Raw genomic sequence first — 21,501 nt, 5'->3', positions numbered from 1 at the left:
TCAGCTGGGAAGACTGGATAGGACAGTTTGGCATAATATCCCATTATTTACTGTATTTCTACAGAAAACAGCCTTAACATGCGTGGCAAATTTGTTGCATATTTTTCATAGGCTATTAGTTGGGCCAAATGGTTATTCTCAGGAACACTGTCTCCAAATGGGTTAATTTTATAGATACTATAAATGAACCTCATTCCTAAGCCAGGTTATGTGAAGTACGATTTCCATTTCTCAAATTTACTGCTAACATTCAATGTACTACTTCCACTGTGCCAAGCAAAACTTCCTTCTGTAACTCATAGGGTATAATATGTATAGGCAACTTATCAAGGTGTGCTTGGAAATTAATTTTAATCAAGTCTCTGGCACCCAGCACATTGAAAAATATTTCTCTATCTTTCTGCCACATTTTATTGGTCTGATTGCAATCCTTGGTACTTCATTTAGTAGACATTTATATCCTGCCTATACTCCAAGGGTTTAAAACTGGAAACAATATAAAATTAATACAATATTTCAAAATAACACCACCAACCCAAGCTTAATATGCATAGCCCAGAAGAGCACTTTAAAATATAAAAACAATACAAACTATGCAAAACACAAAAATTATTGGAGTAATATTTAAACATCACAGTCAGTGATGATGTCAGACACTGACTGTGGCATCTAAATGTATACCTGGATATTCAGTGTCAGGCCATTCCTGGAAACTGGGTATAAGGTATAGGTGCTGAATATTGTACTGGTTATTCACAGCTCTGGTCTCAGACCACCCTGGCAGTATCTGGATAGTACCAGGGTGGTCAGTAAAGATTTTCAGAAGCATTATCCAGATAATAGCACTGAAAATTGGTGCCTGGCCTTGGTGAATGGTACGTCTCTTGGTTGGAGCCACTCCTACCTGGAAAGTACCACTGAATACTGCGCCCAATAACACCAATCCCCTAAGTAACCTCCTAGCTTCTCAACCATGACCAGTGTACCATAATTCCACACTAAAAAAACATCCTTGAAGAATTCTGAAATTGTAGATACACCCTCTGATATTCAGCACTGCTTAACTGGCTAGGAATGGTTCCTGGCCAGTTAAATAGCACTTAACCAGCTATCCACAAATATTCAGGAGGAGATATAGCTAGTTATCTCCTTCTGAATATTCCCAGTCAGCACATAGCGGCTAACTGGCTATATCGCGCAATATAACTGGCTATCTGCTAATATTCAGCGCATTGCCAGCTATGTTTGGTGGCCAGCACAGGAGAGGGGGGGGGGGGGGGGGATAGAGGGTGACAGGAACAGAACGCTGAGCACCGCCACCGAGTGCCAAAAAAGATAATGCGTCCTGTTGGCATCAAGGTCGGGTCAGCACAGGAGAGAGCTGTGCCGCGCTGGCACATGAGGGAGGTTGCCCCTGGCCTCGGGTCCCAAAATATTGGGGGTGCTCAAGCACCCACAGCACCCATGGAGTCGGCGCCTATGGCTGAGGCCACTTTTAGTGTGGCTGTAAAATGGGTTCATTTTCCATTTTTTTCCTATTGATGGCCATGTGCTAAGTTCCGCATTAGCACGTGACCATTAGCACGTGAGTCCTTACCGACACCTATTTTCTAGGCAGTAAAGGCTCCCATGCTAACCACGTATGGTGATGTAGTTGCATTAACTGATTAGCGCTGGACACTCCTACTCTCTACCCCCAGACTTGCCCCCAGAAGTTTTTCTGTGTTTTAGCTTGTGGGTAGTGCGCACTGAACACAAAACTACTACAGGATGCCTTAGCGCACCCCACAGTAGTGCCTTTCACTCTGCCGTAATCACACGTTAGTGTTTACCATGGCTTAGTAAAAGGGCCCCAAAGCTATAAACATAAATCCTTTGAATATCGGGCTCATACGAGGCAATTCTATAAGTTGGTATCAAGATGTAGATGCCTCAAAGGTGCATCCTTACAGTCAATTGTGTAATGGTTTCAACTGTTATAGATTACTAGCACAAAGCCACGTTGGTTTGCCAAAATATAGCAGCACCCACTTACAAAAGATCATTAGTTGGTGTAATTTGGCATGCATAAGTGTGCCATGCAAGTGCACAATTGATAGGATTGTAGACATTTTGCTCATCACTTGGTGACACTCCGATGGCCTAACCATACTTCACCCATGTGTACGCTCTATCACAGTTCTACTCTTAGCAAATTTGATGCATATGTTATAGGATAGCACCTAGTATGTACTCACATAACTGACAATTATTGGCACCACTGATGCACATTAGTGCTGCTGTTACTTGAGGGCAAATTCTCAAAAGATCTCCAAAATTTGGTGCAAAGTTGATGCAGGCTAAGTGTGCCTTGTAGCGCTATAGAAATGCTAAATAGTAGTAGTAGTAGTAATGGCAGCTATGCGTGCAGCTTCCATTATAGAATGCTAGCATAAGACTGCATTTATGTGTCTAGGTGCAAGCATTTACGCTTGCTCAATGGCTGGCATAAATGTACATGCCTAACTGTAGGCAGTTAGGCTCATAAATGATAGTATTCTGTAACCTGCGTGCCTTATTGCCTGCCATGCCCCCAACCCATCCATGGCCTTTCCAGGTCTAGTGTATGTATTGAGATCTTTAAGTCTGTTTCCATATGCTTTATGACGAAGAAACATGATTACTTTTGTAGTCACCCTCTGGATTGACTCCATCCAGTTTATATCTTTCTGAAGGTGTGGTCTCCAGAATTGTACATAGTACTGTAAATGAGGTTTCACCTGAGACTTATACAAATGCATTATCACCTCTTTTCTGCTGGCCATTCCTCTCCCTATGCACCCAAGCAACCTTCTAGCTTTTACTGTCATCTTTCCTACCTGTTTGGCCACCTTAAGATCATCACTACCAGCCAGGACATCTGTGAGGACACAATGGAACACCTTTAGGGTTGATGAAGTTAAACAAGCCATTTTCTCCTATGCCGCCAAGCTCCCTAATTTCTGAGGAAGTATGAACCAAAACGTTGGGCCACTGGGGTCATGTTCTGACCACTTTACTCTGCTGACTATGCATGAAGATTTGATAGCCATGCTGTAGTTAAAAATAGGCATATATCGGTCAGCAATGAAAACAGAAGGCACTTCTTGTCCAGGTGCAAGAGTGAGCACCTAGGTTGTTCCTCCTTTTGTGTTTAACCATACATTAACAGATTCAAAACCAATAATTAATGTTTATGTTTATTAGTATTTGCTAAAATCGTCCTTATTACATGGCAATGGCACACCAACTCAGCTCTGCTGCCAACTTGCCATTCTCTTATCCACTGGCCTTTCGAGTATTTGTTTTTTTTTTTATCAACAAGTTTTAGTTTTCTCACTTTTTAAGAGAAATATTTCTAATTGTGTCTACAGGAAAAATCAAGCCATGAATTACTGTCCTCTACAGGTTGCCAGATTTATTATGGCCATTTGAAAGACTAGAAATCAAAATTGTTTACTATAGCAGTGGTTAGAAAAGAAATCCCTATGTCATCAGCAATGATTTGTCGCATTATTTGAGAGAGGTCAGCTTTAGCATTAAGCAATCTATTGAAAATTCAAGTCAATTTTTTTAAGTTGCTCAAAGTTTGCTGAAAATATTCAGCATATAAACCAATAATAATCCAGATATAGAAAGTATAACACAAAATTCCCCAGTCCCATGTCTCCCTAAATCTCCCCCCTCACCCCAGTATGTCACTTGAAAAATTCACCTCAGTTTAGATTTTCCAGAGTTACAATTCAATGTGTGCCTCAGGGGTTTTAATAATCCAAAAGAAAATGTTTTGAACAAAGATCTCCCCAGACAGGATTTATGCTTCATGAAAGTGTGGGAGTAAAACTATTTTAAGTTTGTCAGGTACAGGTTTTATTTTTGTATTGTTTTCCACTGGTAATAAACCCTCTTGAGTAGATTCGTATGTACGCAGGAGGTGTTAGTTAAATAACAGGACAAGTACGACAGCTCATCTGGAAAGTAACTATAATTTAGAAAGAATGGGTAGAATTTACAAGCACTTTCTTTTTACTCAAGATAAAACTGATGCTCTGATACAAAACCCCCTGGGAATCACTTTTATGGATTTGAAAGTATTACAAACTGAGGTATGAAGAAATATGTATATATTTTTTAAAAGACACTCCTTTAACAGTTGCAAACATTTTTTTAAAGTAAACTGAGGTATATATTCTGGAGGTAACACTTTTCAGCAACATATATTTATAGGGAAGTGACCGACTCACTCGCAAATGCGCAGTAGAGAGCAGCTGTTCTGCGCATGCGCGGCATGTCACAGGTCTCTCTCGACGTCAGCTGATCATATGCTCCTCCACAGTTCTGTGGCTGCCTGGGTTCGTAACAGACCCCGCCCTCGTGTCAAAACGTCATGACATCAGAGGGCAGGGTCTGTAACGAGCCCTCTCTCTCTCTCTATAAGCCAAACGAAACATCGCTCAGCCCCATACAGAGGACACTCGCAAACCACTGTTTCACACACACACACACTTTCTCTGTCTCTCGCTCACACACACACTCTCTCTCTCTCTCTGTGACACACACACACACACACACACACACACACAATCTCTCTCTCAGCCAAAGCCCCCCCCTCCAACGCATATTAGCAGCAAAGAGGATATGGATGGATGGAGGGGAGGGGAGGTCAGGGGAGAGAAGAGGGTTGTTGGATATGGATGGATGGAGGGGAGGGGATGTCAGGGGAGAGAAGAGGGTTGCTGCACATGGATGGATGGAGGGAAGGGCAGAGAGAGAGGAGAATTGTTGAATATGGATGGAGGGGAGGGAAGGGAAGACAGGAAGGAGATGCACATGGATGGAGGGGAGTCAGAAGAAATTCTGGACATGGATGAAGGGGAGGGAACACAGAGGAAGGAGATGCACATGGATGGATGGGAAGGGAGAGAGAAGAAATGCTGGACATCCAACTCTCATTTTTCTTCTTCAGCTGTTCCACTACATTGTTAAAAACAAAAATCTCGCTCGTTTTAACGGACTTAACGGCTAACATAAAAAGCCATGCTTCACACTAAAATTTATCAAGCTAAGCAGTTAAAGTCAAATAAATTGGATGGCTGGGGCAATCCAGTATTGGGGGTTCTGGGGAATGCCGATCACAAACCCCCTTTCCACATATGGCACGCTAACCAGAAACTGTGTAGTTGGTTTCCCGAAAGGTACCTGAGCCCTTAGCTGTAAACGCACTGGCAGAGCTTCACAAGACTGACCATTCTCTCTCCAGGCTCTGGGAGTCCTTTCTCTATTTTGTACCCTCTCAGAGTCTTCTCTCCTTGCAGATACACTCGCCAAGTGAGGGCATTGACCTGATTGAGCCAGCCTGGCTCGATGAGGCTATGCTGAGTGGTGGACCAGGTCTCTCAGGGAACCTTTTGACTCCTCTTCTCTGGCCCTTCGGTTTCATAGCCAGCTGCTTACAGGTGGAGTATGGATCGGAGTCAGTCACTGACAATCCTGCCAGACATTCAGGCAACGAGGGATATACTGTCATGGTACTGGTCTGGACTGGGTTTGGAACAGAAAGCGCAGTATCACTTCCTTCAAGTTGCACTTTCATGGAGGGTCTATCTGGGACAGCAAAATTCTATTCTATTCTATTGATGTTTTATATACTGCCTGCTTTCCAGTATGGATTCATACCAGTTAACAGACAAGAGAACCTTCACAATTAAGGGATATACAATTAGAAGAAAGACAATCAACAAATAGACAACCAAATTACTTTTCAAATAAAAACATTTTCAAAGCATTTCTAAAAGTTAAATGTGATGGCAGACGTTTTACTTCCCAACTAAAACTTAAACCTCGTGGACCTACCTCCCAGAAACGCCACAAGAACATCCTGCAAATTTCTCAATCTGCACTTCCCCAGCTGTAAAGGACTAAAATACAAGCTGAAGCATGCCGCCACCTTCTCTTACACGAGCACGCAGATATGGAATGCATTACCCACAGACCTGAAATCAATCGATGAAATAACTAACTTTCACAAATCTCTGAAGACATATTTCTTCAACAAGGCCTACAAAGAGAACCCATAGCTTCACTAACCCCAGTGGCGTACCAAGGGGGGGCGGTGGGGGCGGTCTGCCCCGGGTGCACGCCGCTGGGAGGGGGTGCCGCGGCGCGCGCCTGTCAGCTGAGTTCGCTGACTTCGCTAACTTCGCTGCAGCCCCCTCTGCCCCGGAACAGGTTACTTCCTGTTCCAGCCAGGCCAGAGGGAGCTGCAGCGAAGTTAGCGAACTCAGCTGACAGGCGCGCGCCGCGGCACCCCCCCCCCCAGCGGCGTGCACCCGGGGGGTGTCATTTCACCGGGGGGCGCTGTACCCGGGGAGGGGGCGCATCGGCGATCCGCCCCGGGTGTCATGCTGGCTAGGATCGCCACTGACTAACCCACTTCACCAACTCAACAACCCACCCAGCTATGAAAGTCTACCTTCTATACTTACCCGCCTAATCACTTCCTACTTTCTTCCCTTACTCAATATCTGCACACTACTAATTGTATCTGATATCCTGTAATGATAATGTCATAACAAAACTATGTAAGCCACATTGAGCCTGCAAATAGGTGGGAAAATGTGGGATACAAATGCAATAAATAAATAAATAAATAAATTCCAAATTTTTGCCTCTTGAAATACATAGTAACATAGTAGATGACAGCAGAAAAAGACCTGCATGGTCCATCCAGTCTGCCCAAGACAAACTCATATGTGTATACCTTACCTTGAATTGAATTTGTACCTGTCCTTTTCAGGGCGCAGACCATATAAGTCTGCCCAGCAGTATTTTCCGCCTCCCAACCACCAGTCCCGCCTCCCATCACCGGCTCTGGTACAGACTGTATAAGTCTGCCCTCCCCTATCCTTGCTTCCCAACCACCAACCCTTCTTCCCCCCACCTGCTCCGCCACCCAATTTCAGCTAAGCTTCTGAGGATCCATTCCTTCTGCACAGGATTCCTCTATGCAAATCCCATGCATGTTTGAACTCTGTTACCGTTTTCATCTCCACCACCTCCCGCGGGAGGGCATTCCAAGCGTTCACCACCCTCTCCGTGAAAAAATACTTCCTGACATCTTTCCTGAGTCTGCCCCCCTTCAATCTCATTTCATGTCCTCTCGTTCTACCGCCTTCCCATCTCCAGAAAAGATTCGTTGCGGATTAATACCATTCAAATATTTGAACGTCTGTATCATATCACCCCTGTTCATAAACAGACTTTAAATGTATATTTTTAAGAGTAGGATAACCTATTTGTAAAGTACGGGAAAAGCAAGAGCTACGACCAGAAAAAGGAATCACAAGTAGTTCCACAAGGCCCTCTGAATTCTGGCCATAAAGGGGCCCTTTTACTAAGCTGCGGTAAAAAGTGGCCTGCGGTAGTGCAAGTGCATCTTTTGGGCATGCACTAGGCCATTTTTTTTTTACTGTGTCTAAGAAAAAGGGTCTTTTTCAGGGGTCGGAAAATGGATGTGCGCTAAAAATGAAACCAGTGCACATCCATTTTCGGCCTGAGAACTTACAGCCACCCATTGACCTAGTAGTAAGGTTCCACTCGCTACCTGCGTGGTAAGCATGCAGCACACACCAACTGCTGTTTACCGCTGGGTAGGTGCGCCGTGGTAGAAAATAGAAAATATTTTCTACTGTGTTTTTGGCGTGCGCCAAATTCAGAATTACCGCCCGGGGCACGCGTTAGCCGGACGGTAATGCCAATTTGGCATGTGCTGGATGTGCTTAGGCCCTTACGTGCCTTTGTGAAAGGGTCCCAAAGTGATTTAAAAACTAAGTAGGCCTGTATTTTTTGAGCCAACTCAGTTAAGGACTTTTCTAGACTCAAAAAACCCATCTAGCCGACTAACTGGAACAACTGAACCAGCGATAAATTACGTTTATCGGGAAGAAGAACAGGACTATGCCAATTTGGAACAGAATTTTTCTTTATTAATAATTCTCCTTAATTTTTTCTAGACCCCACCCCCCCAAAGAATCTATAATGATCTAAGAAAGAGTTAAAATTCTCTTTATTGCCTTACAAACTGTTATTCGTTTGTATTAAATGAAAACTTAATAAATAAATAAATAAATAAATAAAACTAAATAGGCCAATTTAAATCTAATACACTGCTGAACCCTCAGCCAATGAAGATCTTTCGTAAGTGGAGCAATAATATCAAATCGCCTTCTACCAAAAATCAGTCTTACGGCTGTGTTCTGCAACAGCTGTAACTGTTTCTGCAATTTAGTTGAAACATTACAATACAATCCTGTAGTGTGCACTGGTTCACTGGCTCCTTGCTCTTTGCCATTTACATATAATGCACTGGAGTAGTTTTCACACGCCAGCACAATGGGAAATGTGTCGTGGCAATGGCGACAATTTGGACATTGTATGCGCCCTATCAGTCTGTTTCCTTCTATGGCAAGCACTATTTTGCCCCTCAACTGGTAAGCTGTGCAGTCCTTCATCTCCTCAGACATGGTCTGCCCTTCCTTTTCTACTGTAATTAAGTTCAAGAGAGGTTCTGTAGCTCCCAAAAGCTCTGATTCTTTTCCACCAACAGTCCTCTGCACTGAATTAGCTGCAATTGCCAGATCTCGGGGTAAAATGGGGTCTGCCTCACCCAACTGACTGCTTAGATTCTCCCTCATGGTTTCCTCAGGGTTCTCCTTGCAATGGCGATGATCCTCAAGGGCATGGTTTAAATAGGCCCTTCTCTCCTCGTGCTCTAATGCTCTTCCATATGCCAAATGTATCCATGTTGTTCAATTGATGCTCCTCCTGCAGCATGAGCATCCCTGCTTGGATGTGCCAGCTATGCCATCAGGTAGGAAACTGTTCCACCATTGAATTTGAATTGAAAGTCCCTGAAAAATGGAAATTATCCATAGCATTTCCAAAATACAGAGTTTTCCCCTCACACTGCATCTCAATGGCTGGTATCAGTTCAAGGAACACTGGCTGCTCTGCTCCAACTTCGTTTTTTTTTAATCCACAAGGTTTATAAATTGGCAAACAAAATTATTTTGGTTCAGAGGTGTGGTTTTTACTTTTATCAGCTTGGTTTAGGTGCCATTTGTGTAAACCCCACTTTGAACTGGTCTATGAGGCTGCCTAGACTATACCTGGGATAGGTGGACAGCAGGGAACACACTATTTTTTATGTATTGGGACCACGTGCTAAAAATTAGTGTGCACTAACCGTGTAGATGCCCATAGGAATATTATGAGCATCTACACAGTTGCCAGTGGTGTAGCCACAGGTGGGCTTGGGTGGGCCAGGGCCCACCCATTTATGGCTCAGGCCCACCCAACAGTAGCACATGTTTAGTGGTAACTGGTGGGAATCCCAAGCTCCGCCACCTGAAGATTTTCCCCTAATGGTAACGAAAACGCTACTCTCCACGACATGGCACCTGCGCATGCTCAGTTTTCAGTGCATGCCTGCTGCCAAGGTGGAAAGAAGCGTTTTCCTACTAGCTGCAATAATTTTTTTGGGAGGGGGAGAACACTTGGTGGCCACCCAATTCTTGCCTAGGCCCACCCAAAATCTGTTGTCTGGCTACACCACTGGTTGCTATATATATATTTATATATATACACACACACACACAGTAAATCTCTCTCTATCTATATATGTATATAGATAGAGAGAGAGAGAAAGGTTGTTAAGGCTTTTTACAGAGTGGTGACATTTACACAGCATTTTCCCTTTCCAAGGTTCTTGTGGAGGACTTCTGAATGGAAAGAATGCCAAGTTGCTCCTTTGTTTGATCAACAAGACCCTCGTCGAAATAACCGTATTGGTCTCTGTGGAGGTGGAATTCAAACCCGAGAGGCGTATTGTTCCCAGGTTGTGACTGACTCTGGGTTACACCAGCTAAATGAAGGTATTCGATTTGAAGTTTTTATGCTCTTTGGTGGATTAGTATTCTTTTTAGTAGATCATGTTTTACAGCAATTGTTGGCATTATGTGAAAAGAGAAAATGAGAACATTAGAAGTGGAATTTATTTATAATATTTATGATATCCTATTATGTGGGCTTGAAGAGCCAGTTCATGTTGAACTGTCCCTTCGAACAATTGCAGGCATCAGTAGGCTTTTGTGCTGCAAATAATCAATAAAAGGGTCTATGCATTAAAGTAGTAATTCTATAACTAAGGCTCTAACATGTATGTTGCAAATACATGCCACATAAATATATATATACATATACGTTGACACATATGAACTTAAATACCAAAAATCCAGTTACTCGTTATTCTGTAAATATACAAATATCTCCAATAGCACATATTGTATTGGTGAATGTTAACATGGCCATAGTCTGGTTGGAAGAAATCGACAAACACAGAAGAACAAAAGTCCTCCACGCAGGATATCCAAGGCAAACAAACACAGCGGAGGTGACATGAAAGATATAGAAACAAAACGTCCAATGGACTCAGAGTTCACATCAGAAGCTTTATTCAAAATATAATGGACTCCATTGTGTTTGTTTGCCTCAGATTCTGGTTGGAGTATGGATGGGACTCACACACGCACAGGGAAGAATTCTATATATGGTGCCCAAAAAAGTGCTATTCTATGAACCAGACTTAACGTTAGGCATGGTTTATAGATTAGTGCTTATGCCCGGGAAACATGGCTAACTTTAGGCACAGCCATTTGCACAGACTAAATTAGGCGCATATCCTCCCTCATTCTGTAGCAATGCATATAAATGTTAGGGACACTCCATTCCACCCATGACCCTCTCATTCCCATGCCCCTCTTTTGAACTAAAGACTTATATGGGCAGACTTATACGGTCTGTGTCCTGAAGAGGACAGGTACAAATCAAGGTAGGGTATACACAAAAAGTAGCACATATGAGTTTATCTTGTTGGGCAGACTGGATGGACCATGCAGGTCTTTTTCTGCCGTCATCTACTATGGTACTATGTTACTATGAAAAAATACTGACAACAGAAATGGCAAGAATCTAGAAAAAACATGTAGGGTCCTAGCTATTGTTATAGGATCCTTGGGTGGAATTATACCAAGGCAGGACAAATTTCTACAAAACATTGATATTTTGATTACAAAAAAACAGTTTTGCAAAGTTCAAGCTAAATTTTGCAGTGATACCTGGATAATTCCTAAGCTGCTGGATGAAGCTTGAATTCTCCGGTTATACTAGACAAATCTTTGTGTTAAGTGCTATGTATAATAATAATAATAATAATAATAATAATAACAACAACAAAAGAAGCCAACAGTGGTACTAATTTGTCATGAGGGTACTAGCTGCAATACCATGAGGGCTCAGAAGAAATCTGGACTGTCCAATACTGGAACAAATTATAACAGCCCAACCGCAGACAGTAGCACTGTTGGGTACTGTCATGAAATGCCTAGCCTCCCACCTGGAGTTACCTTGCAGCCACTTAGAGGGTCTATCCCCAGCACAACTCAAGTCCGCCTGCATCTGCCACTTGTGCTCTACACTAGCACCTGTCGTGTTCCACGCCCCTACCTGTGCTCCCGTTGGGGGGAGCGATGGTTATCGGGCCTCGCAGCATCCCGGGTGGCGGAGGCGGACCTCCGAGGAAGCCGACGCTGCCATGGGTCGGACTGAGGCCGGCGACCCGCTGGAGCGAACGCCGGCCTCGGGGAAGGGAGCATGCCGGCCAAGATGGCGGCGCCGGCGTCGACGTCTCCCTGGCTCGGAGCGGACCGGCGCGGAAGCTCCGCCTCCTCGCACCGGATTGGTGCGCCGGCACTGAAACTCCGCCTGCAGGGCAGGCCGGCCAATCCAGCGCTCCTTTTGTCTGTCAGGGCCGGCGGATTGGCTCCTCTGCCGGGGAGGGGGCGGATTGGCGCAAGATTTAAACGGAAGAACTGGCGAATTCCAGTGCTTCTGTTTCGTTTGTCAGAAGCCAACGCGGTGGATCCCGGAGTGTTGCTGGTTCAAAGACTGTGTCCACCGTGAGTGCTAGCCGTCCTTGCTAGCTGTCTTCAAAGACTGTGTCCACCGTGAGTGCTAGCCGCCCTTGCTAGCTGCCTTCAGAGACTGTGTCCTTTTCAGTGCTAGCCGTCCTTGCTAGCTGTCTTCAGAGACTGTGTCCTTCTTCAGTGCTAGCCGTCCTTGCTAGCTGCCTTCAGAGACTGTGTCCTTCTTCAGTGCTAGCCGTCCTTGCTAGCTGCCTTCAGAGACTGTGTCCTTCTTCAGTGCTAGCCGTCCTTGCTAGCTGTCTTCAGAGACTGTGTCCTTCTTCAGTGCTAGCCGTTCTTGCTAGCGGTCTTCAGAGACTGTCCTTCTTCAGTGCTAGCCATCCTTGCTAGCGGTCTTCAGAGACTGTATCCCTCTTCAGTGCTAGCCGTTCTTGCTAGCTGTCTTCAGAGACTGTGTCCCTCTTCAGTGCTAGCCGCCCTTGCTAGCTGCCCTTTCAGAGACTGTGTTGCTGACTACCAGCCAGGCCAGTCGTCACCCCGCGGTTCCAGCAGTCCTGCTGGCCGCCTGCAGCTGGGGGCTCAACCCTCGGTGAACGGCGGTCGCCGCGGGTGAAGATTCGGGGTGCACGGCTGTCCTCTGAGGTCTTGCGGGCCTCAGGGAACCTAAGGGTTCACCCTCAACAGAAGCAAGACAGCACCCTCCTCCCACTGACTGAGTCACAACCGCCTTTGGACAAGTTTCCCACTCTCAAATTATCCCCAGTGATTTCTAGGTTACTAGGGCCATACTCTCAGTGGTCCCACAGTTCCCAGAAAGCACTCACAGACCCAACACACAAACCACCAGGATTCAGTCCAGACAGAGAGGCAATAAACTAAATATTGTTTATTGTTTTTTAAACAATGAAACAAAATAGTGCAATTAGCAAGTAATAACAGGTAACTGAAATATGGATCAATTATAACACTAACTAAACATTTGCATGCTTCCTAGAAAGTACCTAGGGAGATCAGGACATATAATTCACCAAGTCTCAGCAAAGAGATCTGTCTCTCTTTTCTCCCAGGCTAAGACTGAAGCAACAGCCAGCAACAACTGCTGGGTAATTTCAAACACCAGGCCAATCAGAGCAGTCAGCAAATTTTAAATGTATACTACTCACATTAATATAGATTCCCTTCTACTAAGCTGCGTAGGCATCTATGCGCACCCGAGTGCCAAATTAGAGTTACCGCCTGGTTACCGCGTGGCCCTTGCGATAATTTCAATTTTGGCATGCGTCCACTACGCACATATGAAAAATATTTTTTTATTTTCTGATGCGTGGCATCTACGCGCGTCAAGTGGCATTTGACGTGCGCAGGCCATTAACGCCCAGTTATCGCGTGAGACCTTACTGCTAGGTCAATGGCTTGCAGTAAGGTCTCAGACCCAAAATGGATGTGCGGCAATTTTCATTTTGTCGGACGTCCGTTTTCGAGAAAAAAAAGCGCCATTTTTTGTAGGTGCACTAAAAAATAATTCTGAACGCACCCAAAACATGCGTCTACACTACCACAGCCCATTTTTCAGCACACCTTAGTAAAAGGACCCCTAAGTGAAACTAAAAGAGGGCATTCATTTTTCTATAACAGCTTTAACATAAAACATGCACCACCTGCTGGTCAAATTAGAGAAATGCATTTCAAGAGTTAATAAAGGCAGTTTTACAGGTTTAAGACGCACTGTTCGGTCTTAGGTACCTTGTACTTTATTAGATGCTCTTTCATGATTCTTCTGCTGCAATTGTTTAATGAGACTTCCATTCATTAGCCATTATAGAATTCAAGCTTAGCGCCCATAATTTTGGTGCCTAAAATTAGGAGCCTTTTATTTAATCTACTGCACAGTCACTAGAACATATTTTCTGAAGCATATTGAAATACAGACATTGAAAAATCTCATAAAGGCTCCTTCTTCCCACCCTCCTAAATTTGATTGATTGAATTTAATATACCACCCATGGCAACTTCCTAAAATGGTTTACATACAGTTCTAATAAACAACCAATAAGAAATAGCCAGCAGTTCAATAACTTAAGCGCAGAGTAATCTTAACATTTTCCATGTTCTAAGATCTTAAAAGTGTAGAATATCATTTCCTAAACAGCTTACTTCACATGGAGTAACAAACTCAACGTAAAAGCTTGTTCAGAAAGCTAGTCTTGTAACATTTTACAAAATCTGAGGCACCATGGTTCAGAAATGAAGTTGATTCCAGAAATATGGTACATTACATTGGAAGGCACATTGCTTAGTTACAGTCAATTTTATGTCTGGGTAAATGTACGACCAATAATAATTACTGAAATGATTTTTATGTCCAAACTAGGCTATAGAAATGAAATAAATTAATTGAATACAATGGTGCTAGTGTAGCTGTTTGCAAACCATTAAAAATGTTTTAAATTTGAACTCTCTTTTCCACTAGAAACGAGTGAAGTTGCCTTGGAACAGGAGACACACAATCATATTTTTGTTTCTTAACACCACATATGCAGCCTTATTTTGTAACACCTGTAAATGCTTCACTTTGTTCCTGGCAAAAACCATGATTTAAGAAGCTGCTGTAGTCTGTATTGGTAAACAGATTTTTTTTTCCTTTTAAATGAGGTTGTAATTGACATAACTGATGCAAAGCCCAAAATAGATAAAAGTATGGTTGCTTTTTTCTAACAGGTATAACCCTTTCCAATTTGGAGTAGGGATGGGCTGTCACATGCCATTAATAAACTAAGGGGCCCTATTACTAAAGCTTAGCGTGCAGTAACGGAATTAGTGCACGCTTAATGCTAAGATGCCCGTAGGTATAAAATGGACTTCTTACCATTTAGCACATGCTAATTCTGTTAGAGAACTCTAATATAATTCACCTTGAGCTACTTCTGAAAAGGTGTGAGCAAAATCCAAATAAATATATATAATACAATATATATAAACTTTAATAAAAGGGCCCCTAAATGTGTGCCAGATTTGCACTATTTGCAAAGATTGCTGCAGATACTTAGTTCCCCTCGTCTTCTCCTGAAAAGTAGGATTATTATTATTATTATTATTATTATTTATTGCATTTGTATCCCACATTTTCCCACCTATTTGCGGGTTCAGTGTGGCTTACAATACGTTGTGAATGATGGAGGTACAGTTTGTTACATTATGATTATGGGTTACATTATGAAGAGTTATAGGAGACAAATTCAGTAAAATCATCTTTGGGGCATAGAAAATGTGGGATGTGACATTGGGGAATGGTATGGTGAATAGATAATAGCAGGAGAGCGTTAGGGTATAACAATTTATCTGTTGGTTGATTGTGAATGTGAGGAGAGTACGGGGAAGAGAATTCAGAAGGGAGTGTATTGATGCGTTTCTATTACTGTGCATGGAAATCATGTGTTTTGATCCTTGCAGTAAGTTTTTTCAAAGATATAGGTCTTCAGTCGTTTGCGGAAGTCGGTTAATTCGTAAATCGTTCTCAGGTTACGTGGTAGTGTGTTCCAGAGTTGCGTACTCATGTAGGAGAAGGTTGATGCATGTCAGTGCTTTTTTTGTGCCGGTACGCAACGGTACGGCGTACCGGCACCTTTTTTTTTTGCTCCCCCGCCCCGTGAGTCCATGTCCCGCACGCAGTGCCAGCCCCCATTTCCGGCCACTGCTGCTTCTCCTGTTGAGCAGCAGCGGCCGCTACACAAAGAAAAAGATTTTTTTAAAAACTTCAAACCTGGCTGAAACGCGGCACCCCGGCACTGTAGACAGCCATTAGGCATTGGCTGTTGCCCCGCAGCCGCTCCTCCTCTTGCCTCTACGTCACTGCGCTCCTCCGGGGTCTTCCTCCAGGGGCAGTGACGTAGAGGCAAGAGGAGGAGCGGCTGCGGGGCAACAGCCAATGCCTAATGGCTGTCTACAGTGCCGGGGTGCCGCGTTTCAGCCAGGTTTCAATTTTTTTTTAATCTTCTTTTTCTTTGTGTAGCGGCCGCTGCTGCTCAACAGGAGAAGCAGCAGCGGCCAGAAATAGGGGCTGGTGCCGCGTGCGTCGCGACTTCGCACCGTTCGCGGGGAAACTTGGCAGGGAGAGGGAAACCAACAGAGGGAAGGATTGGGGAGAGAGAGAAAGAGGGAAACCAACAGAGGGAAGGATTGGGGAGAGAGAGAAAGAGGGAAAACAACAGAGGGAAGGATTGGGGAGAGAGAGGGGAAAACAGATGGAAGGATGGGGAGGGAGAGAGGAAAAATAGATGGAAGGATGGGGAGAGAGAGGGAAAAACAGATGGAAGGATGGGGAGAGAGAGGGAAAAACAGATGGAAGGATTGGGGAGAGAGGGAAAAACAGATGGAAGGATTGGGGAGAGAGAGAAAGAGGGAAAACAGAGGGAAGGATTGGGAGAGAGAGAAAGAGGGAAAACAACAGAGGGAAGGATTGGGGAGAGAGAGGGGAAAACAGATGGAAGGATGGGGAGAGAGAGGGAAAAACAGATGGAAGGATTGGGGAGAGAGGGGAAAACAGATGGAAGGATTGGGGAGAGAGGGGAAAAACAGATGGAAGGATTGGGGAGAGAGAGAAAGAGGGAAAACAACAGAGGGAAGGATTGGGGAGAGAGAGAAAGAGGGAAAACAACAGAGGGAAGGATTGGGGAGAGAGAGGGGAAAACATGGAAGGATGGGGAGAGAGAGAGGGGAAAACAGATGGAAGGATGGGGAGAGAGAGGGAAAACAGATGGAAGGATTGGGGAGAGGGGAAAACAGATGGAAGGATTGGGGAGAGAGGGGAAAAACAGATGGAAGGATGGGGAGAGAGAGGGAAAAACAGATGGAAGGATTGGGGAGAGAGAGGAAAAACAGATGGAAGGATTGGGGAGAGAGGGGAAAAACAGATGGAAGGATGGGGAGAGAGAGGGAAAAACAGATGGAAGGATTGGGGAGAGAGGGGAAAACAGATGGAAGGATTGGGGAGAGAGAGAAAGAGGGAAAACAACAGAGGGAAGGATTGGGGAGAGAGAAAGAGGGAAAACAACAGAGGGAAGGATTGGGGAGAGAGAGAAAGAGGGAAACCAACAGAGGGAAGGATTGGGAGAGAGAGAAAGAGGGAAACCAACAGAGGGAAGGATTGGGGAGAGAGAGAAAGAGGGAAACCAACAGATGGAAGGATTGGGGAGAGAGAGGAAAAACAGATGGAAGGATTGGGGAGAGAGGGGAAAAACAGATGGAAGGATGGGGAGAGAGAGGGAAAAACAGATGGAAGGATGGGGAGAGAGAGGGAAAAACAGATGGAAGGATTGGGGAGAGAGGGGAAAAACAGATGGAAGGATTGGGGAGAGAGAGAAAGAGGGAAAACAACAGAGGGAAGGATTGGGGAGAGAGAGAAAGAGGGAAACCAACAGAGGGAAGGATTGGGGGGAGAGAGAAAGAGGGAAACCAACAGAGGGAAGGATTGGGGAGAGAGAAAGAGGGAAAACAACAGAGGAAAGGATTGGGGAGAGAGAGGGGAAAACAGATGGAAGGATGGGGAGAGAGAGGGAAAAACAGATGGAAGGATTGGGGAGAGAGAGGAAAAACAGATGTAAGTGTAACGTTTCAGAAGGATTGGGGAGAGAGGGGAAAAACAGATGGAAGGATGGGGAGAGAGAGGGAAAAACAGATGGAAGGATGGGGAGAGAGAGGGAAAACAGATGGAAGGATTGGGGAGAGAGGGGAAAAACAGATGGAAGGATTGGGGAGAGAGAGAAAGAGGGAAAACAACAGAGGGAAGGATTGGGGAGAGAGAGAAAGAGGGAAAACAACAGAGAGAAGGATTGGGGAGAGAGAGGGAAAAACAGATGGAAGGATTGGGGAGAGAGGGGAAAATAGATGGAAGGATTGGGGAGAGAGAGGGAAAAACAGATGGAAGGATTGGGGAGAGAGAGAAAGAGGGAAAACAGAGGGAAGGATTGGGAGAGAGAGAAAGAGGGAAAACAACAGAGGGAAGGATTGGGGAGAGAGAGGGGAAAACAGATGGAAGGATGGGGAGAGAGAGGGAAAAACAGATGGAAGGATTGGGGAGAGAGGGGAAAACAGATGGAAGGATTGGGGAGAGAGGGGAAAAACAGATGGAAGGATTGGGGAGAGAGAGAAAGAGGGAAAACAACAGAGGGAAGGATTGGGGAGAGAGAGAAAGAGGGAAAACAACAGAGGGAAGGATTGGGGAGAGAGAGGGGAAAACATGGAAGGATGGGGGAGAGAGAGGGGAAAACAGATGGAAGGATGGGGAGAGAGAGGGAAAACAGATGGAAGGATTGGGGAGAGGGGGAAAACAGATGGAAGGATTGGGGAGAGAGGGGAAAAAACAGATGGAAGGATGGGGAGAGAGAGGGAAAAACAGATGGAAGGATTGGGGAGAGAGAGGAAAAACAGATGGAAGGATTGGGGAGAGAGGGGAAAAACAGATGGAAGGATGGGGAGAGAGAGGGAAAAAACAGATGGAAGGATTGGGGAGAGAGGGGAAAAACAGATGGAAGGATTGGGGAGAGAGAGAAAGAGGGAAAACAACAGAGGGAAGGATTGGGGAGAGAGAAAGAGGGAAAACAACAGAGGGAAGGATTGGGGAGAGAGAGAAAGAGGGAAACCAACAGAGGGAAGGATTGGGAGAGAGAGAAAGAGGGAAACCAACAGAGGGAAGGATTGGGGAGAGAGAGAAAGAGGGAAACCAACAGATGGAAGGATTGGGGAGAGAGAGGAAAAACAGATGGAAGGATTGGGGAGAGAGGGGAAAAACAGATGGAAGGATGGGGAGAGAGAGGGAAAAACAGATGGAAGGATGGGGGAGAGAGAGGGAAAAACAGATGGAAGGATTGGGGAGAGAGGGGAAAAACAGATGGAAGGATTGGGGAGAGAGAGAAAGAGGGAAAACAACAGAGGGAAGGATTGGGGAGAGAGAGAAAGAGGGAACCAACAGAGGGAAGGATTGGGGGGAGAGAGAAAGAGGGAAACCAACAGAGGGAAGGATTGGGGAGAGAGAAAGAGGGAAAACAACAGAGGAAAGGATTGGGGAGAGAGAGGGGAAAACAGATGGAAGGATGGGGAGAGAGAGGGAAAAAACAGATGGAAGGATTGGGGAGAGAGAGGAAAAACAGATGTAAGTGTAACGTTTCAGAAGGATTGGGGAGAGAGGGGAAAAACAGATGGAAGGATGGGGAGGAGAGAGGGAAAAACAGATGGAAGGATGGGGAGAGAGAGGGAAAACAGATGGAAGGATTGGGGAGAGAGGGGAAAAACAGATGGAAGGATTGGGGAGAGAGAGAAAGAGGGAAAACAACAGAGGGAAGGATTGGGGAGAGAGAGAAAGAGGGAAAACAACAGAGAGAAGGATTGGGGAGAGAGAGGGAAAAACAGATGGAAGGATTGGGGAGAGAGGGGAAAATAGATGGAAGGATTGGGGAGAGAGAGGGAAAAACAGATGGAAGGATTGGGGAGAGAGGGGAAAAACAGATGGAAGGATTGGGGAGAGAGAGAACGAGGGAAAACAACAGAGGGAAGGATTGGGGAGAGAGAGAAAGAGGGAAAACAACAGAGGGAAGGATTGGGAAGAGAGAGGGGAAAACAGATGGAAGGATGGGGAGAGAGGGGAAAATAGATGGAAGGATTGGGGAGAGGGGAAAACAGATGGAAGGATTGGGGAGAGAGGGGGAAAAACAGATGGAAGGATGGGGACAGAGAGAGGGAAAAACAGATGGAAGGATGGGGAGAGAGAGAGGGAAAACGGAAGGATAGGGAGAGAAAGAGGGAAGACGCTGGATGGAAGAATGCAGAAAGAAATAGGGGAGACACTGGAAGGATGGGGAGAGAAAGCAGAGCTGCTGGATGGAAAAGGGGAATAGAGAAAGACTGGAGAATAAGAGGAAGGGCATGGGGAGAACAAGGGGGAGGAAAAATGAAAAGCCACAGGTAGATGAAGGAAATTAAAGAATGGATAGTAAGAATGAATTAAATCTGGACAGAGAGAGAGCCTGAAAAATATTGAAGAAAGCAAAGAAAAAGGAGACAAAAATGACAAATGGCACAGAAGAGTTAAGCGAAAACAAAGGAAAGCAGAATCACAGACTGGGACCAATATGGAAAGAAAAACAGTCACCAGACAACAAAGGTAGAAAAAAATCATTTTATTTTCATTTTAGTGTTTGTAATATGTCCAATATGAGAATTTACATTGGCTGTCTTATTTTGCACTGGGTATACTGGAGCTGTAAGAGCTTACAGTGATTATTTATAATGAAAAAAATTACGTTATTTTTTTCTCCTATAGTACTATAATATTTTCAATGATGTCTGTTTATATGCGCCATGGCTGGTATAGGGGGTGTGGTTAATGTGGGTGTGGCTATCATAGGGGTGGAGCCATATGTGGTGACCCCGCCCATAATGAGTACCGGCACCTTTTTTTCTACAAAAAAAGCACTGATGCATGTAGTACTTTGTACTTTATGCTTTTGCACTTAGGAAAGTGGAGGTTGAGAAAGGTTCAGGATGATCTTTTGGCATTTCTAGGTGGCAGGTCTATTAGGTCAGACATGTAAGCAAGGGCTTCACCGTGAATGATTTTGTGAACTAGCGTGCAGACTTTAAAGGTGATACGTTCCTTGAGCGGGAGTCAGTGTAGTTTCTCACGTAGGGGTGTTGCACTTTTGTATTTTGGTTTTCCGAAGATTGTGCTGGTGTAGTTAATCGGGCACACTTTCAGCAAGTGTAGAGGCCTAAGCAACCCCTTTCACCTCTCAACACTCTTCTGTACTAGTGATGCAATGACTGGGCTAGCCAGTGGTATTCCTTGGTCAGCTACCACTCAGGGTGGATAGCCGCTGCGCACTCCCTCCGGATGTAGTGCCCCCCCGGGTGCAGCGTCATTCCCCCTCCGGCGCATCACCTCAAAACACCCCCCCCCCCCCCCCGGTGCATAGCTCTTACCTTCTGGGGTGCTGGGAGCAGCTGTGCAGCTATCCGCTCCAGCAGTTCCCTGCAGGAAGTAACATCAGAGGGAGCAGGGAACTGGTGGAGCCAACAGCCGCGCACGCAGCTGCTCCCTGCACCCCCCCCCCCCCCCCCCACAGCGTGCACCCACACAAGGAGTGACACCGGCTGCACATACTGTAGCAGGGCATGTTTCTCCACTCCTACCCTAGCTGAGATAATATTCAAGCAGCTTAATGACTTCACATGCAACTTTTTTTAAAATTAGTCCCCTTATTATATTATAGTTATTTATTTTATTTACCAGGATTTGATATATAGCTAATAAAGCCAGTACAGGCAGCTAAGTGGTTCACAACAAGAAAAATTGAAATATGGTGGGGGATGCGAAGGGAGGTGGTGGACACAGGAAGTGGGGGGAGGAGAATGGGCAGGGAAAGACAGGGGGTCAATAAGAGAAGGGAGAGCTAGGCAGATAGGATGTCAGAGGATGAGAAGAAAAGAAAATTTGCTCTGTCTTAATCTT

The 21,501-nt window shown here is 45.0% G+C and overlaps 1 protein-coding gene across 1 annotated transcript in view; it reads left to right on the top strand.

Moving 5' to 3' along the window:
• Positions 1–21,501, top strand: part of THSD7B (thrombospondin type 1 domain containing 7B) — a 595,317-nt gene that overhangs the window by 31,011 nt on the left and 542,805 nt on the right. Inside the window, exon 4 of the mRNA XM_030210867.1 lies at positions 9,781–9,950. Coding sequence (XP_030066727.1) covers positions 9,781–9,950 — 170 coding nt within the window. The remainder of the gene's footprint in view (positions 1–9,780; positions 9,951–21,501) is intronic.

This window comes from Microcaecilia unicolor, chromosome 7 (genome assembly GCF_901765095.1).
Source record: "Microcaecilia unicolor chromosome 7, aMicUni1.1, whole genome shotgun sequence".
Classification (NCBI taxonomy): Eukaryota; Metazoa; Chordata; class Amphibia; order Gymnophiona; family Siphonopidae; genus Microcaecilia; species Microcaecilia unicolor.
This window is presented reverse-complemented; position numbering and strand designations above follow the sequence as displayed.